Here is a 27,058-nt window from a genome sequence, read left to right as displayed (position 1 = left end):
GATGGCAACACTAAAGGTGATAACAGAGGAGAAACTACTATACTGCCAAGTACATCTAGTTCATTAAAGGCTATGTCCCAGCAGGTCTAGATGCTGGGAATGCCAGAAAGAGCTGGTTTTAACTTGGTCAAGAAAACAAGCAGGCTTTCAATAGAAATGTAATGAACTAATGTGATCCAATACAATTTAGCTTTTGCTACCTGGTAAAAATAGTATTTTTTCCATACTATATTGATACTAAGGCTACTACTTGCTCTTCTTAGGATAGGTTTTATACCGTGTGTGGAAGAGAATCACTTTAAAATCGCTGGTCATAGATCCTAAAATCACGACTGTTTGCAATATTCATATGAAGTCAATAGGAGCTGCATGAGATCTGAATCTGCTCTTTGAACAATGAGAAACAGCACTATCAGACTTCTGACATAGTCAGTCTAATGGAATAACCCGATCAACATAAGTCTCATATTTTGCACTCCAGTAAACCCCAGTTTTCTAAAGAACTGAGTTGTTTGAAAATCATGTGAATTATCATTGTCACTTAGTTGAGATGACCACATGATAATCTGATACCCAAAACCGTGAAGTGACAAGTCAACCTTGTTCCAGAAGCTAACTGCATAAGCAATAGCAGCATTTTTTACAAGGTATGTCAGTGTAGTCTTAATGGTATTCAGGTTCTCTTGAAGTAGGGACAAAATGTTGTGACTTGTACCATAGCATAGCCCAGGTCTCTAATTATAGTGTGACAACTCTCCAGCGGTAATACCTGATGTCAAGGAATGCAGCCTTATAAGCTGTGCGTCAGCTATTACCACCTTCAGGGGCTCTTTTGAGTCACACAACCACACCTGGTCTTTTTTGACTTACTTTCTGCCTCGGGTTGAGTTAAAAGTCCCGCCGTATTTCTTCCGATTAAGGATGAGAGCAGCAATTTCTGGCACGTAGCGAGCAAACATTGCCTACATGCATGAAACAAAAACACAAAAAAAAAAAAAAAGAAAATGGCATGCAGAGAGTGTTCTACTGCAGCAGAGGCAGCAGAGCCTCTTGGGATACTTACTTTCTTCCACTAACCGCACTATAGGAACCACCATATTTCTTGCGGTTTCCTATTAACTCTATGATTTCAGGGACGTAGCTGGCAAACATGGCCTAAGAAGAAGATAGGAGACAGAAGAAAAGACTAAAAAGAGAGGCCAAAGAAAGGGGGATGATGAATATTTTCAGAAGATATATATCTTTAAGATCTGAAAATGCAAAAGAATTAGATCTATGAAGTTGTTTAAAAAGAAAATATAAAAAATGTAGAAGTTCTTATCAAACAAAACAAGAGAGCTCAATGTAAAAGTTAGTCTTGGAGAAGGTGCACACCTTATAAATTAAGAAAATGGTCAAAAGAGGAAAAATAGGCACACAAAACAAAACAAGAACAAAATTAATTCCAACTGGTATCTAATCATAAAATACAGTTATGTCTAATTCTTTCTGAAGAGGGGAGGGGAAAAAAAACTATCCAAGCTCCACTGCAAAAAAAACCCCAAGCACTATCATTACTGTTACATTTCTATTTCAAAAGATGGACTTTTTCCCCCATGATTAGGCTTCAAAAGAAGACAAAACCAAGATGGAATCAGGGGTTATTCCCTTTGTCAAGAAACAAAAAGGTCACCCCCCCGCCCCCAAAAAAAACTTTTCCAAAAATTTATGTTTTTAAAAGGATTGGAATAACACGTGATAGAAAAAAGGTTTTGAGGAGAAAATAAAAATTATTCTGCCATGTTTTGTCCAACAAACATCTTCCTTGTGGCCGGATACTTTGAAGAGCTACTGCCAGTTGACATGGTCTTTGTCTTCATATGTCAATAAACATAAACGGGAATGCATATATTTATGCTCATACATATACTCATATATATGTATCTGTATGTGCCTCATATATGGCATTCATTACACTAGTTATATACATATCACCTCTGAAAGACGTATGTATATGTGAAATCAATATATGAGAATAAAGTAACAATATACATATGTATGTATCTGCACAATATATATAGTAAGTCATCCATAAAGCACTTACCTTGCACAGTGTAAAGATTAAAATAAACCTTGCTGGTTTAGAGAATGACATTGCAACAGGTCCTATAATATGACTAACACTAATAAGTAATAGAAAAGTTGACAGAAGACAATTAGTAACTTTGGTGCTATGTACATACAGGACAAAGAACACGAGAATTTGCTGATATAAAAGGATACTGGTTACGGCCATGTGATAAATTGTGAGTTAAAATTGTGCTACATGACATGAAAGGATGTTTGAAATTAAAAAGAATGTGGTTTGCCATCATCTGGATCAGGCAAGCTGCTCTTTAAGGCAGTCCAAAGCCACAGTGTTTGTTGGAATTCTGGGAAGGAACACAGAAGGGTGGGTAGGACTTCTGAAACCGCAAAGTGCCTTTAAGTATCTATAGCAGCCTCAAAAAAATGCACTACAGTCAGTCACTAAAAAGTAAAGGACTAAAAATAACATTATAAGTTGAAATATTAAGGCACTTCATGTATTCACATGCATTACTCATTTAAATAGATTAGAAAAATTCTGACTCTACTAAACTGGACTAATTTGACAAGCTCTGCCAAAATATTTCTCTATAGAAAAAAAGTGGGGTGTTTTAAACATATTTAAAAGTTTTATAATTAATTTTAAGTCACTAAACCAGATATAATATCTTTAATTACAGCATTGAGATATACAGGATCAAGTATTAAGGTAGCTGGGATAATAATAATAATAAAAAAGAGTTTTTACCAATCCCCCAAGGATGAAGAAGACCATGAAAAGGCGACCAAGGGTTGTTTTTGCATAAACATCTCCATAGCCAACAGTGGACATTGTAACCATCAGTAAATAAACACATTCCCAATATGTTAGCGGTTGATTATTTTGGAAATTTTCCCATGGATCCCCTGAGTTCTCCACCTAAAATGTACAAGAAAACATATAATGAATTAATAGAGTTGTACCACAGATTAACTCTACTGATGTGTGTGTGTGTGTGTGCTTGTGTGTGTATATATATATAATTTGGCATATAATATAAACTCTGGATCCTTTCCTATGGTTTATTTTGAACAAATACAGAACATAACCCTGTCCCAATTATAGCATTACAGTTCTTTTGCCAATATGCATAGCCTTGCCACTCATACTATTTATGGAAAGTATCTTTTCCATTCACCACTAAATAATACAACATTAATGCAGCTAGGTAAGTTCATTTTATAGCAATTTGTTCAGAACTTTTTCAGCGTGAACCTTACTTCTAATGCAATTATACTTCTTAACGTTTTTGTTTTAAAGCATTATGTAGCTATTAAAGGCATTAGTGACATGTTAAGTTTAGTGATACACTATTAATTTTCCAAGAAGCCAGCTACTGTATGTGTCAAAGTTATAAATCTATCAGTGGGAAAGGAGCATGCCCTTTAAAATTTGTTCCACAGTAAAAAGTTTGAAGTTTGAGGATTCCTACAGTAGAATAGGGAAACTTATGCTGAAAAGCAAAAAAAACCCAAAACAAAAAAAACCCAAACCACAAAATCCAAGTCGTAGAAAATAGCATTCCTTCCCTCCTGATGTAATTTTAAAAAGCTTTTTTTTTTTCTCATTCAAAAATAGAAAAGGCTAATGTTTCTATGATAAAAATTTGCCCAGAGGAGTGTAAAAATGTGGTCATCTGTGAATGAGAAGTATGTGACAAACGAAAACATCCAAAATTTCAGTCCATCTTTATAAGAGTGAAAACTAAATTACTATCTGGTATAACAAGAAGATAAACATTCTGAATTTAATCTTATATAGCTGGATACAGCTCAAGGTAATTCAAGTGAAGTTAATTATATTGCTCTGGACTAACATAAATATCATTAAATTACAATATTAGTCCAAAACCATTCCTGAATAACTTATTCCTACTAGCACCTTGAAATTTTCCTGTTTCTAAGTTGATCATAAAATGTACTTAAAGGACAAACACTTAACCATATTTAATTATTTTTACCAAACAAATCAGTAAAAGCTCTTAGTTTAAAATGTTTAAAATACACAATTGACAAATACCTATCATATAGACGCATATTCACATTTATGAACTCATATGTGCTTCTATACTAACTATCTTACATTTTTCAGGAATTGTTAAGTGCGGAATAAAAATCTATTACAAAAATCTACGTTACCAGTGACTGAAAGCTACACCAAGAAATCTGAAATTTAAAAACAAAAGAGAAGGAAATAATCTCTAAAAAATTGCTACCCGGAATGTTAGCAATCCCATCACTTCTCGTGGAAATACAGAACTGCTTTCTTCTAGCACAACCATTGATTTCCCAGGACCTCTGTGTCATTTCAGCTCTGCCAACCCCTTCCAGGAAGCACTTGGGTAGTTATTTAGGAAACATTGCCACCTACTGGTAAATTGTAATCAGTCAAGAAGTTGCATCAGTTCAGATCTCATATTTTATGGCTGAGGTTAATGATGTATTCCTTACTCTTCAGAATTAGTTTTGAGTAGAAGCCTGAAATTTGGGAAGCTGTGATGTCTTTTTTTATTGTACTCTATAGATGTGTCCAGGGATTATCCAGAGCAAGGTAACTTCAGGTAATAAAGTAGCTCAGAGAGCAGATGATCCATGAGAAAAAGTCAATGAAGTCTTTTCAAATATACTTACCAAATGTATGAACCCAGCTGCTGTCAGCCACGTGCTGATAAATATAGAGCACAGATTCACTAGCTTGATGGAATTACTGAAAATAAACAAAACCCAACAACAAATAGGAACTTAGACTGGAATTTATCACACATTTTTAATATGTACCTGTATACAACTGCGTACTTTAGCCTGAAAGAGTCTGATGATGCTTTCTGAAGAGATGCAGGCTCCCTAAAAAACTTAATCAAAAGCCTATGCAAAATGTGTATTATTTTGTCTTTGCAGAGTTCACATTTGCATAATTTAGATAGCTTGACAGAAAAATTCCAATGCATTTGAGAGCAGAAAGACAAATGGAATCCTTAGCTACATCTGTACTCATAATGAAACAAATCGAAATAAATAATGCTTTTTCACAAATAATATGGTTGCCTCTCAGTACACTCACTTCATTTTTCATTGCTATACACCTCAGCAGTTATTTACGTGTAAATGTTCTGTTACCCTGGAATACATCCATGCAGGTCCAATGAATTAAGCTGAGCAATGCCAATTAACATTAGCTGCTGAACACTGCATTTATACATACAATTGACTGATTTTTTTTTTTATTATTTCATTTTTCGTTAGCTTGTATGCTTCTTCTATATTCATTGTGCTTTCGACCCCAGACCTGTGGCAGCTTCAAAAATTAACAGCAAGAGGATGTTTTTGTTGCGTACTCACCACATGTTAACACTTGCATACGTGACCACAGGGCAAGACTATTTCTCTACAGTTATAGCAAACAATTAATGAACTATTGCCGCAATCTGTAAATGTCGTGCTGCTTTTGTGAAAAAATTATGATTCCCAAAATTAAACAACTTCGGTATTTTACACTTCCTGTGTAAAGTCCCAAGTAATTTTCATATTATTCTGCGTGCATGAACTCCTACGGACTTCTTTGTGGAAATTCATACAGAGCTAGAGTATTTCATACTTCACATTTTTCTAAAAAAGAAAAATAAAATTTAAAAAAAGATTGAAACCTACCAGTCAAACTCTACAAACTCTTTTTAGTCCCACTGAGTAGGATGTTCCCTATTGTAGCCAGAAGTGAATTTGAAGCAAGGACCTCACTCAGTTCAGCAGGAAAATACCATACTTAAAAGTATGCTCACTCCCTCTCTTCTTACAAAAATCACTATGCTTTCAAAAGCTAAGAAGGATATTCAACAAATACACAAGGAACTGAAGTTCATGTATTACTATGTCTAAATAATCCTACCCATTCATGGAACTGTATTGGAAATAGCTCTCCTTTGTTTTTTAAAACATTTCTAAGCAAGAATAATGCCTCAGAAAACTATTATTCCTAAAGCAATACATTCCAATAGAATGAAAATCGGGAAAAATTCACTATCAGTGTTAGCCGTAGTAGTTTTGCAGTAGAATTAATTAATATTTCTGTTTGTAACTACTTTAAGGACAATAAAAATGCATTATTTTCTAAACAAAGTTGAGAAATGAACCTGGAAAATTAATCAGACCGGCTCCATTAAAAATATTTTTAAGAGTAACAGTTAGTGAAGTGGGCAACTGTGGGTACTAGGAAAGAAATACAAAAATACTCAAAAATAAGATACTATACCAGCAGTTCTGCAATTAATTAGCGTTCACCTACATCAACACATATTCCTTATTTCTCTCTTTCTTAAGGTACGGTTGATTAATGTTCATATTTTGTTGGTGATAAAATTCAGTCATAGCACAGGACCCTAAACAACAGGTTCCTAGATTAAACAAAATAATAGAAATCTTGTTGATGCAAAGCTCTGTTACAAAAGGCTAAATATCATCCTTCACCTGAACTTAGAACAGGAGTGGCTCCTGATACAATAATGCGTCAGTTGGTCTCCACATAATACTGTAATACAAGTAAATGACATCAGTCATTAAAAATAACTATTTACATGACTTGTTTGGTACATTTTGTTTTTGCAGATTTATTAAACATTGTACCTTATCTCTCCTCTATGAAATATTCCTGTGTTTCTGCCAGAGTCTAAATATAGACGAAGGATTAGTCACGAACATTTTCCTGCTCTTTAAGCTCTTTCCAACATCTGTGCAAAATCCCTTACTGTGAGCCCTGCCTAAGCCTCTGTAGTTTTGTTGAAAAATATTAGAAAACAGTGAAGTGAAGGGGAGAAATTTTCAGCTGAACACCACACAATTCATTCGATTTCATAAAACACAGGAACAAAAAATATTGAGTAAAATACATTTAATTTCAAATTAGGGAAACAAATAGATCCTTGGCAGAGAACAGTCTTCTAATGCGCCGCAGTAAAATTTTGCTTTGCCTTACTGGTCCTTTTCAAATATAATTAATAATTTTTCAAATATTCTAATAATTATCTAACACCCCCACACTATTTTGCTAGTCTTCTCACTACCTCTATTTTTGCATGGTTTAGCTTCTTCCTTTGGATTCCAGTGTTTGGAATGGCCCTTCTGCCCATTGTGTAAATAATATATGCTCCTTTAATCCTCATACCTCAGTCACGAATTCCAAGAATAATTTTAATTTATAGGTTAGAGTAAACCTTTTTCTTTACTGGGGGAAAGAGGAAAAGGGGGACAGAATTTCCTCTCTAATTGCATCAAATATTAAAAACACAGCAGTGCCCTTTATACCCTATCTGTTTCTTCTCTTGTCGGTAGTTACTTGTTATTAATGCCAAGCACAGTGAAATGCCTCTAGTCAAAAACAGTCATATAAGGAAGCTCTGCTTTACAGGCTTTCTAATAATCAACATTTGGGCTTTACAGATATTTGGACATTCATATAAATAATCACAGAGATGATGATATCTAATCTAAGAGTAAATTTTGCACGAGAGAAATGCTATTTAAATGAACACGTCAATCTTGAAAAAGCCAGCTCTAAATACACTGAACGTGATAAATGCAGTGTCTCTTCACTTATGGATCTGGAAGTTTACAAATCCACCACTCCTGAAGGGGTTTTTAGCCTTTATCCAAAGTCCTTTGAGTTTATGGGGCTTTTCCATTGACTGCCATTTCTTTTGGCGAGGTTGATCCGTGTGTTAAATGCAAACTCATTGGATATTCTGAGCTCCTGCACAAATTACTCTCCTTTACCATACTGGTAGCATTCTAAGCTACTGGACTACATCTTCACTGCACATTCTTTGATTTCTTTATTTGACAAGAACTGGAGTCCTTACAGTCACACAGCTAAAGACAGACAGCATGAGAGTTTTACAGCAAAGAGAATAGTTTCAAGGTTAAGGGTTGAAAAAACAGCTGTTTACCATAAGCGTGTACAAATCTTAAGGATCTATTTCCCCACCGCTACTAATTAACATAGCAAGTAAATGGAGTTACTTGCATATAAAGCCTTCACACATGCATCATCAACTGGTGGAGAGAGCATAGGATTTCAGAATAGAACTGAGTTTACAGTAATTGTTGGAAGCTGGATCCAATACTTCAGCTGGGGCATTTTAGGGAATGATGCAAGGCAATCTGTCTTCAACTGCAAGGCATGGGAAGGTTCCTTTTTTTTTTTTTTTCCCCTTCAAAGTGATCTTTTGTTCAAAGTTGTGCTTATGCTGCACAACGTTTGTGTCTTAATAGCCTGAAGAATCAGTGAAAGCCAGAAGGTTACTTGGAATATTTAAAATATTCTTTAAAAGAAATGCTAATGACAATGAACACAATATAAAGATAGCTGAGTGTAAAATTAATTTTTAATATGTTTTTGATGTGAGGAAGGATGCTCAGTTCAAAAAATTTGAAATAGAGCCACAACGATTATTTCTCAAAATACTTTTTAGCTGTATTCTGTTGAATGAATTGTGACTTCTGTTTTTCCAAGGCAGCGGAATATGGACTGATTATGTGGAAAGAAGCAATATTTAATCAGTGCAGAGCTCTGTAATTCATTCTGCTTTTAATTTATCAGCACTCAGTCTTGCTCAGATATTTCAAATGTAAAAACACATCAAGTAAAATCTTCTACTGATCACATGGCAAAAGGTGCTGACACTGGTAAATCTTTCATCAGCAGAAAAAGGTTTAAAGAACAGATAACAAGTGGTTTTTTCCAGAAAAGAAAATCATATATTACTAGGACCACAAACCTAAGCCATTTATGTTCTGCCACCAATGCAACTAACTCAGTATATAAGAAAAGGTCTTACCTTGTTTTAAGGATATTCAGAAACTGCAAAATTTCTGAAAACTGTATCAGTCTAAGGGCTCTTAAAAATCTTAAACCTGCAGTAAAGAAAAAAAAACCCCTCTAGTAAAGAATAATTCAAATTATAACAACATTTCACTTAGAATGACAGTGATCAATGAAATCAACGTCGGTAGCATACAAAATGTCAAATACCTTTGAAATGTTCTTCCATATTTAATGGTTCCAAGATCCTTACCAGGTCTTTTTCAAATTGTTTTAAACTTATTTCCTTAATAGCTGAAGTATCCTACCAGAAAGCCTTAGTTTATGTACGAAGCCATGGGAGGAGACATACAGGCTGAAAGCTAAGGGGAAAAAAACCTCACTGAGGTTCTGTTGGTAGTTCTAGTGCACATGTCCTTCTCTTCCAGGCTGTCAAAGACACATATAGATCTGAAACTCCTCAGTCCTCCAAGCTCCCACGTTGCTTAGTGAAAAATAAGAGATTATGGGCAAGAGATCTGATAACCTGGACGAAGTAGATGCATATATGCCTGATTAAATTGGTAAATCTTAATGACGTAAAATCTTTTATTGTAATAATGCTCCCTATCTCCACCCTAATTTCCAAAAACTCAAGCAGGAGAACAGAGGAACGACGCATTCTCTCTCAAAAATGACAAATCTACTGTAATTCTTTCCATCAGACTACAACTATAGGAATAGATTACACTTTGTAAAAATAGTTACTTCTTTAATAGTCAAAGAAATAGCATTTTTGTGTTGAAATCAGGTTGCATGAATAGCAATTCCCAGACAACTGCAAAGCCAGCGAGACATACACAGAGAGAGTGTGCACAAAAGAAAGTAATATAGAAAATTAAGGGCTTAAATTATAAGAGACTTATGCTGATAGTAAATAATTTGGCTGCAGATCTTTGGCATATGAATAAAAAGTACATTGTGTATTATACACATGCACAGCTTATAAAATTAAAATAAGGCTTTGAGGATAATTTTTGTCAGACAGTACAGCCAAGAGTTACGTAAAAGTTGTGTAACGTGGTATTGCAACTGTTACAGTTAGGTCCAGGGCAGCTTCTTCTCATACTTCCTCTTTATTGACATTTACTTTACCCCCTTCCAGTGCTAGAAACCACTTTTTATTTCTAGAAACTTAAGGAAGGACTGGTTCTGGCAAACATATAAACCTGGTCACAACCTTCATCATCTCAGTGGAGTTGAGAGCAAAGATGCATGTGGTGAGATGTGTTTAAATCAAGGCTTTATTTCTGCAGTATTCTTGAAAGTTGTTAAATAAAATTTTTACTCGTTAAGGCTCATAAATAGCCTTAAAGTAGAAAATCACTCCCGTCTGTGCGTTACATGGATATAAAGTTTCTTTTTAATTACTGACTGTGGGGAACTCTGAAGATTAATCACAACTTGAAAACTGGATTTGGGGATCTAGACAAAAAGCGATAAAATAATGCTTAATAATTATAAACTTCAGATCCACTTGTAATTAGAGGATGATCATTTTGGATCCTAGTGCTGAAACTGAGAGACGTGTCCCTCTGCTCCACTTGCAGTAGTTCCCACAGTTGCTACTTCTATCCAAAGAGACGTGGCTGGACAGGGATGGAGAGGACCTTTACCAGCAACCCTAAAGTTCCTCAGCTCTGTTCCATCCAGCTATCTCCCTCACTCCACTCCCTAGGAACTTTTTGAAAAATGGCTGGTGGGAGAAAAATCCTTCCTTTCAAATGCTTTGCATTGCATCTGAAGTTAATAAGACAGCCAAGTTACCCACTGCAATGTGTCAAGAAGAAGCCTGAGAAACATGAATGTTAGCAATAAAACCTCTATCTCCAAACTCTAACAATGCTTAAGATATATTTTAGTTGCTGAGACTCAGATGAGAGAACAAAAAGACTATGGCTTCAATGTATTTTTTGTAGAAGAAAATCATTATGGATTAAGTTCTGCATTTGCTACAGCCTACACTATTTTAAAGAATTCCCTTCAGAGAATAGAATTAAAAAAAAAAAAAAGTGGAGAGTTTGCTTGAAAAGTTTACTTGAACTACAAATGGAACTGGCTTGTAATTGTAAAAGGTTACAATCAGCTTGTCACCTCTGTATCTTGTCTAGGACATTACCTGTGGGGCTGTGTTTTATAGCTAAAGGGATTATTACCCAGAAAGGATCAAATTTTGATCCTTTATATTGTACTGAGGTAATGCACAAAAACCTCAGTGTATTACCTGCCTTGTGTGGTTCAAATACGAAGAATAAAAATGAAATGAAAATAACAGTTTTCCTTATCATGATGGCAAATGAATTCTTTCCAGTATTCTACTCTTTTCAAGACCCAAACGATTCCATTTTTAGGTTCCTACACACATGTCATTTTATATGTTTTTCTGTACTTCCTGTCTTGCAAATAATGAGTCCCATCATCCTAGCAAGAAAGTGGTATTTAATAAGAATCTGTACCTATGTTGATAGTATCAAGATATAACAAGGCATAAGCCCTATTAAAAGGCACCAAGCAAAGGCAGATTCTCTAGATGAGATCTTGAAAACTTCATAGACAAACTACTGTGATCCTGTATGACGCTACCTCTTCGTATTTTATAGACATGTTTATCTTTAATTAGCTTTTGTAGAAACATCAGTCATGTTAGAAATATGGGATTTTTGTATTTATTATAAATGTATTATATTCTATACTATTTATTCTAAATTAATTATATTTTTATAAATTATTATTATTTATTATTATATATTATTTATTATCATTATAAATTTATTATAAATTTATTATATTCTATATTAGTCAAAACAGTCCTCTGGTAAATCACTATGTATAGGAAACAGAGATTAGGAAAACCCTTCATGACAATACACCTTTGAAGCCTTTAAAAATTATGTATTTCAAGTATTTTCAACGGCCATTAAAATTATATTCTCAGTTTCGCTTCAAAGGATCTCTAAAGGTCTTTTTTATGAAGACCTAACTGGAATGTAACATTCTTTCCAGCTATGTAGAGACATCACCTCATATAAATTTCATCAGCAGTATGAATATTGCAGGAAAACACTTTTGTTTGCCCTGACAGTGGACAGTTCCTGACCAGGTGCTGAACAAGGACTACAATCTGCCTCAGTGGGCTAGAGCGTTAGGGTACCGGTTTAGTAATGAATCTACTGGTTCGCTTCTAGCTTTATAATCCCCTTCAGTAGAAAATCTAGCCAACTGAGGGCTTTAAAATCCATTTGACACTGACTGATGTCAGTCAAGGAGAACCTGGCTGAGGAGGAAACAAGCAGAGACCGGGAGTAGCGTTCGTAGTATAAACCATGGCGAGAAAGGCAGACAGTTTGCAAATAGGGCTGAAAAGCTTATAGTTGAGCAGGGAAGAAGCCTGTTTAAAGTAGGAAAATCAGGAATATTCATAAGAGATGGGTATTCCAGAACAGTGTAAAGAAAGAACTCTGAAAAGTGATCTGAACAAAACACGTAAAAGGCCTGGACAACGGTAGGGCTGCAGCTGGTAAGTTTAAGTAACCTGGTTTCCAGGTACTCACAGTATCTTGCTCTCAGGGGCTGAGCGTACAAGCACCAGTTAGTTCAGTGTTTGCAAGTGAAGCCCGCTCTGCCTGCAGTGTTTACTCCCCCCCATAACACAGCCAGCCAGCCAAAACAACTCTGCATAGTAGGGGCAAGTTACACTGCACAAGGCACCAGCGTGCACACCTCCCCAGTAGCTTATACCACGTGAAGACTTTGTGTGGTCTATTGGCGACATCCACTAATACTAGCTGAACTGGAACGAGGGAGAAAGGGGAATTCCCATTCTTGACTAGTTATTTCTAAAGCTCGACCATGAAAGAGGTAAGAGGTGCTGGTCTTGAACGAATCTGTTTGGCACTCTAAAATATTTAATAGCATTGACTGCTTGACCTTCTAGTAAATTATGTTCATTTTGAAAGACTGCAGCTAATTCAGAGGTTTCAGCCTTATTCTTCAAATAGACCACAAAAAGCTGCTGCTGAGAATACACTGTAAGCATAAAGCTCAGATGAAATGAGTTTGCCCCTAAATGTATGATTATTTATATCACCTTGAACTTAGCAAGGGGATGATGAATCAACTGAATAATTCCCAGAGGAAAAGTCCACACAGCACTTTATTCTGGTGCTGGTATTAATGACATGCGAAAGTCTGCTTGCAATCACACATGCATCCGTAAACTGATGACACAGTAATCCTCACAGCAATAACCTTGTTGCAATGAGACTGTTGTCAAACTAAAAATGGCCTAAATTATTCAGTAGGTAGCTGACTATGAATCCACACAAGATCAAAATTAAAACAAGTTAAATAGAAAAGGTTTTGATGGGTCTAACTCAATTACTGACAAAGCGTCTGTAAAAAATAGCCTGTCTCTGAAAACTAATCACATGTAACCAGTAACGCAAGGCCCCATGCTGTGCTCTCTCACTGTTTTCGAATCAAATTTGACTCACAACTAAGATGATATCCCTTTTAGGCCCACCAGCTCACCAAGAACAGAAATTTCTGATGTTTGTTTATGCATCAAGAATGCAAAATTCTATAATAGGAGCACTAGCAAAAATTCCCATTTTCCCAAACCTGTCTCAGATACTTAGATAAATGTGTACATCTCTCTTTCCGTAGCAATATTTGGGAATGTATTTTATACATGTGGGGAAGAATAATTTCTTTTAATATGAAACGACAAAACTGTTTTACATTTAAGTGATACAATCAATAGCTGAGATAGGGTAAGTTTCTTATGTACTACAGTAAAGTCTATTCTAATTTTGCACATTTAATAGGATCCTGCCTGCTAAAGTTTATTGAGCAAATGGCTGAATGGAATGCTCAGGAAGTACTTGCTGTTTTGTCTCCATCATGTCACTCACCTTTTTCTTGCAAGAGGTTTTATATTGGAATTTTCTCATGGGATCTGACTGGAATAGGATATAATCTTCTATACTACAATTTATACAAAAAATAAGTATCATAAGATTTAATTTACCTAGAAAATCTCTCTAATCATGGAAAAATATACCGATAAAAGGAAGGGCCTCTTCAGTTTGTCAGTCTTCTGCTTCTAAATGGATGACTAAAGTATGCTTCTGAGCTGAAGTTTCTTTGAGCTGCAATGCCCAGGATAAAGCCAAGAGATTCGTAGATTTCTAGACCAGAAAAAGCTTTTAAGATTATCAAACCAGATTCCTTTAATAGTATGAGACAAAGAATTTTAGTCAATAGTTTCTGCCTCTAGTACAATAATTTGAGTTGTAGGTATGACGATTCAAATGAACCTCCACGTATACCACAGGATATTTTCTTACTGTGAAAATATTTGTTTAGCTACCTGTGTTGCCTGTACAGCTAATGGACCATTTTCAAAGTACACGGAAAATGTAAAATGTGTGTGTAATATGTTCTTTTATTTTTACTAGGTAATTTCCTGGATAACAAGTGTGGTGTAATTTTATTTCAGATTCTGAGTGTTCAACCTGAAATCTGTAAAAAAAAATCCCGGCAACCACACCTGACTCCCAGAGATCAAATGCCTACCTCCTGAAATTCTATACACTGAATTTAGATATGAAAAATTGACACATCCACATCTTTCAGGCCAATTTTGAAGGGTCGCTAAGAGAGGCCAAATACCACCCAAAAAACTGAAATCAATCTTAAATATTACAGAAATCAATGATCTGTGCAACAGGAAACAATATGCTATGTTGAAATACTGGGCTAGATCTAGAATACAACAGGACTATTTTTATTCCTGTCACTACATACTTGTTCAGTTCTGTGAGGTGAGGTGCAAATACTCTCCAGCTATCGCTTTCTGACTCTTCACTAAGGACCCAGTAAAATGGATGCTTTAGACCAGAATAGTGATACAAACATGACCAATAAACTATGTGCCGGTAGCAATGCAATTACAGTAGAAAATTACTTTCTCTATAAAGTCTACAGCAAAACAAATTACATTATTTTAAGCTTTATTTGACTTTACAGTCTTAAGGTGCTGAAATATGGTATTTCCCTGTCTGTCAGACGGTTTTGCAGTCTCTCGGCTGAACTGATGCTTTCCACTGGATTAATATACAGCAGCAATCAGGATTAACCGTAGGTTAAAAACCCTCAAAAAAGGAAATTTACAACTTTAAATCTATAAAGGGGAAGGGGAGAAAATCACGACAACTAAACTTGTTTGTCTTTAATGAGATTCTAAAAAATAGAAACAGGAATTGGGATATTTCTTCATTCAACATGAGAGGTCAGTCTACCAGAACACCATCAAGCATTGCATTATTTCTCATCAATGAGATACATAATCCCTTATTGCCATATGTTTCTTTTTCTGTCAATAGCGTATCCAAAATGTTGGTATAAGGATTCAATCCACAGAGATTCTGTATGCCGTTTCTGTTCCTGACAAACCATTCACCCATTCATCCGAATGGTATCTTCATCAAACCTATCAATGGCTACTTCTACCCTATGTTTGATAAAGACCATATGGTTTACTGAAGACTGAAAAAACCCAGAATCCATAGTTAGGAAATCAGAACCTTTTCAGAGATGCATATAATGGAGGGGTAATTTTTAGGATGCAAAATAATCCTATCCTGAATGCCTTCACGCAACGCAACAGAGCAACCTGAGATGCCACTCCCTGTAGACAGGTTTGAAAATGAAAGCTCAAAGAACAAAACAAGAAGAAACAGCATGGGAGGAGAAGAATCTGCCAGTCCTTGGAAGCAACACAGCCAAAATATTTTGATACATTTCCCTGCCTCTGTTATGCAAGTGTACAAGCAGGGAAAACATCCCACAGGATGAAAAAATCAATACCCTATGAACCAGGACAGCAAAACTGCATCAAGTTCAGAATCTACATAGGTTGTATACTAACTGCTTTCAAACAATGCTGTATCAGAGACTTCTTAATAAATGCTGCACATTAATTTACATTTTCACCTGTTAAAATAATGACAGTGGTTTTAAAAAGAATTTCTTAATAACTACACCATTGCAGATTATTACATTCCATCCTTCAATAAAGGCTGGATTACTTGATTCCAGGTGAATACCGAACCGCTTTGATGAGGTATTGGAGATATGGGCACATTACAGCATCTGAGTTTGGGAAGACATTTTTCCTATAAAGCAACTGAAATCCTGTAGCATTATTTTTAAGTTGAAAAATTAAATATAATATCTTTTTAGAAAAGAATAATACTAGCACCAGAGACAGAATCACAAACTACAGTTCTGAACAAAACGTTTAGAGTTGGACCTTACCCCAGTACGAGCCGACCCTATAACAAGACACCAAGGAGTTTCGAAAAGTATGTTGTTCTTCCTTTTCAGAGATATTATGTCCAGCCTTGACACGATATCCATTTTGGAACAATTCTCCAAGAGATTTTTTACGCCTTCTAATACTTTTACAAGTTTCTGTACGCGTGCCACCTGAAGGGTTGTGGTAGACTAAAATCTTGCTCGGAATCATGACTATGTATCTTCAGCTTCAGGAGCACTGCACGTAAGTATTGTGGTCCAGTCTTCAGTCACAGCATCCACTGACAGCGAAGATACTCATATATTTACCCTTCTTTTTGCTAATTCAGTATCAACACGGAGAGACAGCTCAGAGTTCTTTCTTTAACAGAACTTCTCTTTGGAAGCAGATTTATTTAACTGGACACAGGATAATGCGAAGTTCACCTTTACATGTTGCTACCAAAAAATAATTCAGTATAATCTAGTCCATTTCTGTTAGCACGAAACAAACAAAATTAATTCAAATACAAAACTCAGCCTCACAAAACAGACGAAGAGTATCACGAACTGGATGGACAAAACAAATCACAGAAGCAGGCAAGCAGTGCAGATGCTCCTCTGATCCATGATGTATTAGATTTTAAAAGCCATTTCTATCCGGATATTACCACATAAGCTTCTTTCAGATACACCGAAGAACCACACCCATCGATCCAAACCCCACAAATGTGACGCTGTTCACTTGGAATGAACAGGTACTCTCATAAAGAATATAGTTGTAGTTCATGTACATAAAGGGAACTGTTTACTGTGTATTATTTTCTTTGGCAACTTTACATAACTGTCTTCGGTTAAAGCTAGTATGCAGAAGGCAGAGGTCACGTAATCAGCCAACTCTTACAGGATTTATCCCAGATGAAATAAAAAAAACCCAAACAAACACAACAACCATTCATCTAATCCCAGTTAATGACAGATATATTACTGAAGGAAAAAACCAACAATTTAGCCATCAAGCAAGAGCCCAAAGAATAGAGCGCATTAGTTCTCTCAAGCAGACTTGCTCTGTGAATATTCACAAAACTGAATTTTTGTTCAGTCAGCTACCATCTCATTCAATTGGAAAAAACTCTTTAAAATAAAATGTAAATGTGAGATATTACCTTCCATGATATATGATATGCTTTCTTAGTCAACTTTCCTGCTTTGAGCATAACATGCAAACTTCATCTTGAAAAGCTATCTTCATTTCGAGGAATATGCTTATCATTACTATTTTTTGTCCCCAGAGGAGCCACAAAGATGTATATGCCAAAAATATATCAACGCCAATGCCATCTGGAGTACAATGCAAAGCAGACACAAAAATAGACTGCACCATGTGCTTATAGGAAATGTACAGGATCTCAAAGCATTTTGGAAATGTTATTAAAGTGTGACAATGCCAAATATAGAAATGGGGAGAACAGTACACACAAATTTCAAATTTCAAGTAATATGCAGTGAGTGAATCAGAGGCAGACCACTTCTGTGACTCCTTTACATTGTAACCTTTACACTATGTTCTTACAAACAACCTGGTCGTGTTCCCACTGGTCACAACAGCAAAGTTCCACTGACTCTAGTGGGAATAATTTTTGATTCTATACATACACATGCAGACATATATATAATATATCTGTGAGCACTTGAATCATTCCTCTCAAATTGGAAGGATTTGAACAAGGTAGTACTTATCTGTGTTACTAATCACATCTTGTGCAGCTCAAACTGAAATAATGTCCTACTTACTTTTTACCACATAAGGCATACTATTTTTCTTTCTTTTTGTATTTCATCTTGAATAGTATTATAATCTTGTTATTATCCAATTTTAAACCTATCATTAGTGTACTTTGTATTTAGTACAGCAAATGTTTGGGTGTAGAATCCATTTACCTTGTAAGCCGGAACATCTCTAAAGGAAAACAGTACCCAAGTAATAAATAGCAAGAGCCAAGCTGTTTAGTTTACATAACCTATATTTTGGTTTTAGTAATTTGACAGTATTCCTTTAACTCTCTCAGCTCCCTGGCATAGCCAGATTTTTAACAATTTTCTCCCTTTTTCTGTCAGTGCACTGCTAAATCTGTTGCACACATCAAAATCTGAAAACCTGAATTAAATGACAAAAACTGGAAATAAATCTAAAATAAACCTGTTCCACAAGCTAAAAATATTAATCTATATTTCAGCAGCAGCAGGATGATGACATATTGTGCTGAGAAGCACTATTCAGCATCATAGACAGAGCCACACAAAGATGTTTGTATTACTTTCCTGTGCATAAGTTTCTGCTTTCCAGTGGAATGTTTTTTACCGTTTTGTTCTACAATCTGATTATGCAACACAGCTTATTGTTTTCAGTGAGAGTACAGTTCTTTACCATCTATATTATCTACCTATTACTTGGCCAAATTTTTCATATTAGATGTAAAATTAGATTACAGAAAATTGTTCTCTGTAGGCTAAATCATTTTTTCTTCAATTGTCAAGAAAACTACCTTTTAGATATCCCATCATCTAGGCTCAGATGAGCATCTGAGTGAAAGTCTGAAGTCCAATTAAGCAGATCAAGATGATGTCATTAGGAAAATGGCACTGTTTCCAGTGTTTCTGTACTTTTTCCTCCCCCTGTGAAGGACACAGTTGACAGTCTCCTGGTCTGAGGTAGACTTAAAACTCTTAAACTCTGTGTTATCAGAAGCACCGGTGATGTGTGCAATCTGCTCCAAAGTATTTACTCCAAACTAATTGACATTCATTTCTGTTCTAAAGAGCTCTAGGATGACTTGTTAAAACCTATCGTACCTTCCATGAACCCAAGCTATTTAAAGTATGTTATGAGTGAAGTTTCCCATATCTTCAACAGAAGTGTATCTTTGGAGCATATGACTCCATGACCCTCCCCAAATTTGCCATAAACATGGATTGATATACTTACGGCGGCATTGCTACCATTAAATGACAACTTGCTTTCAAAGTCCATCCAAACATGAAACTACTAATCTCAAATATGCAGGAGAAGAAAGCAAGACTTCTCAGCAGCTGGGCTCCGCTTTACCTTTGGCTATGCGGGAACTAGGCGCTTGCTATACCATCTTGCAAAAGGGCAAGGGAAGAGCAGATCTTCGGCATAGACAACCAATGTATTAGGTAGAAGTGGGTATCAAATTATTGTCCTCCAAAGCACAGGTTAGACAGGGATGACTGATTTGCTGTGCTTTTGTAGGATACTATCTGCTTACAGTTGTGCCCAAAAGCACAATCTAGAAAAAACATGAAACACAAGGAAACCTGCCAAGGAGAAACCTGCTGTAGCGAAAAATAACTTTGTTATATCCAGTGATCATTCTCTCCTTGAAAATTACTTTTTAATTTATTTTACAGTAAGGCAACACAGAACGTTCCACGTGTTATCCTTCCTCTCTTTCAGGTTGCTACTTCTGAAACTACAGTGTAAAAGCCATTGATCTACAAGAAATGGCCCTTAAAATTTTCATTGGTCCTGTTTCAAAAAGGGTAAAAGTATTAATCATAGAAAAAAACTAACCTGGCATGTCTGAATATAAAAACTATACAGGTTGGCCAACAACTGCTTTTTGGTACAGCTTTGTGGCATTGCCTATGGGTTATGACAAAAACAGAACAATCCAATGTCCATTCTGCCAAGCACTTACCGCTCATTAATCTCACTAAATGATTTAGAAGGTAAATTTACAATCCAAATTTGAGTTCCCGAAGAAATGCATGTAGTTGCATTATTTATTTTTTTATCTCCCAGTCTCAAAGTCTTAAGATATTAAACCATTTTCAGAAAGCTTGGCACTAGCAGTAACTAAAACAGAGTCACCGGATATGTAAACATTAACTTCGCTGCTTTATACCACTTCAGGCAACGACTATGTCATATTCCATAACACAAGCGGAGATATACCCAGTAGTGAATGAATAGCAGATCTTTACATAAAATCAGAGTGTATTACCTTGCAAGCATCACATTTTACAAAGGAAGTATTATCCCACCAAACTGATGGTGGTGCCATTTTTAACGGAAGGCTGAAAGCATGAAGGGAAGGATGAACAATATTCATACCTACCTCACGGAAAAAAGAGCTAGGGAGAAGAGAAATGTATTCATCTCTCATTTTTCTATTTTTTTTTCTCTTGCAGTTGTGTAATCCTTTCTAGATACTCAAGTCCGTATTCAAAAAGGATGCAAAATATGCTTTTTTTAATTCTTTGATTTTTGGAGAATAATTGGATTAATTGGACACTTTACTGATGTAAAGTGTTTATTGATGATGCTACCAAAATCAAGACGACCCTTGAAATAAGAGGTTACACCTCAGCAAGCTAACCTTGCAGAGAGGTGGCACTGAAAGGTTGGAAACTTGGGGTTTGTTTTTTAAAGTGCCCATTACAACTCAATGTACAGTAGTTTCACTTCCTGAAGAATGACAAGTTAGCATCTCGTATAATTTTCCCTGGCACTCATCAGGAACAAATTGCACTAAAATCAGGAAAACGCTATTCTGAGAGGCTGTAACCGTGGGGTAGGACAAATGATAAGAACAAAGGCAAAGGAAGGACAAAGGCCAGATCTAAAGCCTGACTCATGCTGCAGGACGTTGGTTTAAAAAAAGACTTGCAATTCTGCCTGTCTTTGCTCCTGTGAGTCACAAGGCACGGGCCATAACTGCCAAAGAAACAACGAGCATACTATGAAATAAGACTTGAAAAGGAGTCAAAATATTTCAGTTCTAATCAACTGGTATGATATAATGCATCCTAGCCATTGAACCTTCTTTAGCCTTTGAATTGCACAAAGAAAATATTTAAAGCATAGATATGAGCAGATACATACAGATATATTAATTATGAAAAATGGGTTATGAAAATGATACACCACAAAATTCTACGTGATTATGATACAAGTGCAATTAAAAAAAAACCAAACCAAAACCAACAGCTTTCTGACCAGATGGGTGCCAAACTTCGTAAAATATTTATGTCTGTCCAAGAGAAGTGATGCCCTTTTACGCAGTGTAGAGAATGATTCCTTGCATATGGTTTAAATTTATATTGTAATAACAACAGAGAGAATATTTCATATCAGCTGTCGGATTAAGAATTTAGACATAAAATTTCATAGAAATCAAAGATTATGGTGTTTTAACTGCTTTTTGGAAATACAGCTGTCACGTAGGTCCATACGCCACTTATCAGTATCCCTTATTTCACCCCATGCCAGTACTAAAAAGTAGTCTTCACCTATTCAGTATTGTATCACGTTTAAATACAAAGTCTGAGAACTGCAAGCGTCAAATCAGCACTAAGGCTGAATCAAGAATAAATCCAGTAAAGGAAGTAGCATTTAAAACTCCTCTCTTCAAATTCATGTCAGACAGAAAATCTGCCTGTGATCTGCCTACTGAGAAGCAAATTCTCAGCGAGTTTCGAGTGCACACAAATGCTTGCACTAATAGGCCAATGTTACCGAATCACTAAGAATAGGCAGGGAACATTTCTATGCACTACAGGAGTAGAATAGAACCAGTGCCTAGAAAAGTAGATGTCTGATGTTTTCCTAGAAGATGCCGTTCCTCCAAATCTATGTATCATTTGCTATTTTCCACTGAATGCAACATATTTCTTATATGATCCACCTTGCATGCAATTGTGTATCATTTTCTTTAGATGAATTTCCAAGTTAAGAGTGAGCATGAGAGAATCCAGATGAACCTATCTTGGTTTGTTTTTCTTTTCTAGATGTGTCTGCTTTTACAGCGCTGGTATCTACACTGTGCCCACAATAGGAAGGAAAGCGAAACAATGCAGAAGAATGCAAATTCAGTGTTAATACAGAATTTAATAGAAGAATAAAAGCTGGGATCACACTATTTTCTCTACAAATTATCCCATCTCATTTGAATTTATACTTGCAATATTTTACATGTAGAGACTCAGACGTTCATTGGCTGCCACGCCATCATGATATATATTGCCTGCCTACTAACCCCTATAAAAATAACTTTTTTTTAAGAGTTAGCATTGTCCTAACCACATATCTAGCCATTACTAAACACTTCATTAACTATGCTTTAGTAATAAGTATCTGAATTTTAAATAATTTATACAAAAATTGTATCTAAATTGTATATATACGATACAAATTTTAATATGTAATTATAACAATTATCTTATTCATTACATACATGATCACTTAAGCACATAATTAAAAAGTGAACTTCTAAATAATATATCTATTACCTACAGCAGCCTTTACATAACAGAACATTGGTAAGACCCCCTATAGGATTCAGAATTTCAATAGCAGCTATGGAAGTTGGATGTTGCATAGGAAAGGGTCGCAAAGGTTGAATTTTGAAGAAAGAATAAACACGAAGGTTGTGAAAGGCATTCAAATCATATTAGAATTTTACATTTATCCCACCGTGATTCTTTCTTCTTCTGTCACAAGGCTGAAGAGGCATTACAACCTTGAACTTCACTGACTCACTCGACTTACCTTAGAGAAAAGCATCCCAGATCAGAATTAAGTAAAAGCGAGCAAACTGATACAATGTGAAAATAATATTCACTCCGACATCAGCACACAGTGTCAATGCCATACTTGGCCACTAACATTACAGCTAGCTCATAGCAATAGAAGACCTTTCTGCTAGGCTATGGAGGAATGCATCCGTGTCCCCTAAGTCTAGCATCAACTGAAATTATTCCACATCTTCAAGCACATGACACTCTGAACAACCAAGGGGCTGCACTGAGGATGAATGAGATTAGCATTAAATGCTGGCTGCACAGTGATTGGAAAGGAACCGGTGTCTCTCTGTAGCACAGCATGAGCACACCTGTACACAAAAACTCATACAGTTCTGAAGGAAAATGTTCCACACAGTAAGGGGTTGATCAAAGAAAAACACAACCAGCAATTAGGAAGACAATAAAGCTGATAGATAATTTATACTGAGCAGCAGAGTAACTAGGTGATAATGGAGAAATAGCCACTGGAGAGTCTTGAGTACCTCAGAAATCTCATAATCCAGTAGACTAAACCATTTTGCTCTCAGTCATCTTTGCTTATGAGGGACTATAACACTTTCCTTTAGATTATGCAGATTATCGTCTCCAGATATCCTGACTTGAATGCAAAACCTCTTGAAATTGAACTTGACAGTTAAGATACTAAATGGCCGATTCTTTTCAGCTAAACCTCCACAGTGATGCTACAATATTATTATTTTTAATAAAAACAGCACTCCTTATAGGATAATGCTGAACAAAATGCCGTGTACTAGACCTGCCCCTGCACAGCACACTTCCATCTGCCTTACTTTATAGAAGCTGATTTAAAAATAATGCAAAATAATGTCCCCGTATAAATCACTTACAACTGAAACAAGATAATGGCTTTAGGGGAAAAAAAAAAGGTTTATATACTAGAAGTTTTACTTATGTAGAAAACCACATTTTTCTAAGTTTAAATTCTATTTTTAAATTAAAGGATGCATTATTCTGTTTTTGATCTTTATCTGCCATCTGCTATATTTTTACTAGCAACAAACAAAAGAGCTGATAAATAGGCTGCTTTTCCAATATTTCAGCTTTTGACCTGAAGTAGCAACTAGGGAGATTTCATAAGAAAGCCTACTTCTGGCAAATGCCTGTGCAATTTTGAAGACAAGATAAGCTTAGATAGTTGGAACCTAAAATACCAAGAAAATTCAAATTCTTTGGCTTCATATCCCTTTATACATATTAAATCAGAGAAGTAAGATCGGTAGATAGATTTAGAGCAAAATGTTTTGTAAGTAACATAAGCCTACATAAAATTTGCAAATGCAATGTACTGATTTTTTCAAAAAGAATTAAAAACTAAATGCCTGAATGAAAAGAGTGCACTCCAAAGTTTAGTAGCAGCTTATTTAACACTGCTCCATATTAAAAAGTTCCCCGAACAGAAGAAACTGGAAAAAGCAGCAGAAAGGTCCAAAAAGCATGCACTTATAAAGAGCAAGCAAGCACTGCCCTCTGAGCATCATCGGCTCTATTGGCAAAGACTTTCTGGCAATCCATCAGGTACACCACTGCAGTGCAAGTAGTTATGGAGGAGTCAATAACTCCAGAGACACTTTTGTGATGCAGAGAAAGGTCCTTCCATTTATGGACTGGATTTTCTCTGCCGTGCTTCTATTTTTATTTCGTTATTTAGAATTTGAGATAGTATGATACTAAACACTGCTGAAGGTGATAACAACGTTAATGAATGCTAAATGGCTGGGGGGTCAGCAGTGAACCAAGAATAAGCCCTGCATAATGTAAGCATGGGCACTATAAATACAGAAGTACTAGAGAACCTTAGGCGTTCAAAAAATTGAGGTGAAACAGGTGGAGAAAAGTGGGAAACTATGAAAGATACTGTTTTCTTGACTTAAATCAATATTGTATGAAACTCTGCCAGATGGTATAAATATCCTGCAGCCCAAAACCTCAGAAAAAGCATTAAATACTTTAGCTGGAAGAACACTTATCTCTATATCCCAAATTTTCCTTCTCTACATGTCACCTGACTTTGTATGGCAAATTACTGTAATAGCAAAAATTGACTAGTGGATCAAGGAACAGATTGAGGAAGAATGTAGCACTGTTACAAACTCTTATCCATCCAACCGTTACTTCTGAAATGTCACATAAGCAGGAAGGTCAGAATTTTGCTCATATTGATACCTGAAGCATAGAAGCACAAGAAGGAACCTTACCTAATCCCAATGGGTTTCTGGCCTATCACGTGATGGTTAAGCAGTGTATCTAAATAAATGTATTAATGAAGTTCCCCCTTTTGAGTTTGGAATTATAATAAGAGTGAAAATCTTAATCAAATCCTCTCTTGGCTTTTCTTAGATTCATATATATATATATATATATATATATATATATATATATATAAAGTTGAGTGAAGGAACTGCCAAAAGATTCTTGAAAGGATATGAATGATCTGGTTTGATAAACCTCCAGTCTCAGTTGAGTACATAAGTTCATTCAGAACTCTCTGATATTCAGTAAGAACAGCCACTACGTGAACTTTCTAAAGTCTCGTATGGAATTCCTGACTGCTAATCTTTCTAATGAGATCCCAACTATCTTTGCATCAGTTTATATCAATTCCAGTCTCAACAGGATTTGCTTATGACTAATTCAGTCTTGCAAAAAGGTCAGGAGAAACATGGCTAAGGGTTTTTTTTTTAAATTACTTAAACTGCATAATGCATCTTTTCTTAATTCCACATAAACCAAGCCTCATGCACCACAGAGCACACTAGACAACTGATGCTTAATTAATGAGAGCTACATGGACATCTCAGTACATTCAGTCCAGGGCTTAGAAGATAAAAGAGATCCTTTAAGCTGTGTTACAGAAGTCAGATGCTTAGAAATACAAAATGAGCTAAAGCTCAGAAACGGTCACCAGAAATCATAAAACTTATGTTAAAATTACCAGAATATAAACTCTCGTGTTCTAGGTATAAGGACTTCTGGTTTGGGGCTTATGCAGATATTAATTATATTACTTATAAAATATAAAACAGTGTAAACAACAAGCACTGAAAATTCAAACTTGAAAAGATCACACTCTGCAACATTACTCAGATTCAATGTATTAAAAAAAACCCAAACAAACAGTTCCCAAGAAATCAGTGAAAGAAAGTATAGGGGAAAAACTACTGGATAATGTATAATGAATAGATTGAATGCCTACAAGGTACTGTACAAGTTAACATACTATCTTGGAGCCAAGACATGAAATTTTATTTTCAACTGGTCTTTCAGCTGACTTTTAAAGATAAGAAACAACTAGTTAAATAATGAAATTAATCTTATCTCTCGTATTACCATTCAGGAAAGCGTGCAGGTTAGTTACATGCTGTAGGTACCTCAGGAAAATGTGGAAAGCATCTGACTAATGATAATGCAATGATCTTTTCGGACACTACAAGTAGCTTTTTTAAATGTCCCTCATGCAAAGGAATACAAATGCCAGAAGACAGCATTAAGTGAATCATGGGTTCCCTAAGCAGTCTGAGGGAATAGGTTTTCTTCTTTTAGAACATTATTCTGTATTCTGTTAAAGACAAAACTGTACAGTTTGGGTAGCCTTCATTTGAGCAGACGGGACTTAATCACAGAGTTTGAAAGACCACTGAAACCATTAGAGAACACAAGAGCAGTCATAAAGTAATTAAACTGATAATAAAAAGCAGGGTAAAAAGAAAACATTAGAGTATTTTTTCACATAGTATCTGGATGTTGAGAACATATTTTGATTAGACAAGAAGGGATATGGAGAGAAGAAAATTACATAACATCTTACCAAAAATGCAAAACCTTTGGCATTTACTTTTGGCAAAGTAAAATCCACGCTAATGAAGTTAAGAAATGATACTAGAGGATCTAATGCTTGATAATGAAGAGAACAAGCTAGCTACAAGCAGGGCTTGGGATCACGTGTAAGGCAGGATGGCAACAAACTATATGCATTTGTTTACAGGTAACTATAAACTTAAGACTGGATTTTTTTCCACCAAAGATGCATTCTTGCTCAATCAAGTTTTTCCTCTCAGAAGGAGACAGGAGGAGAAAAGATGCAAGAGGTCAAAGTAGTCCAGCCAGCCAGCCAGATAAAATAGGAAGCACTTTTATTCAAAGCAATATAACTGCTATCAGCTGTGATATTAACTT

At 35.6% G+C, this 27,058-nt stretch overlaps 1 protein-coding gene across 30 annotated transcripts in view; it reads right to left on the bottom strand.

Moving 5' to 3' along the window:
* The window catches only part of KCNMA1 (potassium calcium-activated channel subfamily M alpha 1), a 519,886-nt gene that overhangs the window by 169,589 nt on the left and 323,239 nt on the right, over positions 1 to 27,058 (bottom strand). For all 30 annotated transcript variants that reach the window (XM_076338440.1, XM_076338419.1, XM_076338420.1 and 27 more), the window contains 4 exons: positions 8,934 to 9,009; positions 4,738 to 4,813; positions 2,816 to 2,986; positions 1,064 to 1,155 (listed from right to left, as the gene is read on the bottom strand). In XM_076338440.1, coding sequence (XP_076194555.1) covers positions 1,064 to 1,155; positions 2,816 to 2,986; positions 4,738 to 4,813; positions 8,934 to 9,009 — 415 coding nt within the window. The remainder of the gene's footprint in view (positions 1 to 1,063; positions 1,156 to 2,815; positions 2,987 to 4,737; positions 4,814 to 8,933; positions 9,010 to 27,058) is intronic.

Source organism: Aptenodytes patagonicus, chromosome 5 (assembly GCF_965638725.1).
Source record: "Aptenodytes patagonicus chromosome 5, bAptPat1.pri.cur, whole genome shotgun sequence".
NCBI classification, from domain to species: Eukaryota; Metazoa; Chordata; class Aves; order Sphenisciformes; family Spheniscidae; genus Aptenodytes; species Aptenodytes patagonicus.
This window is presented reverse-complemented; position numbering and strand designations above follow the sequence as displayed.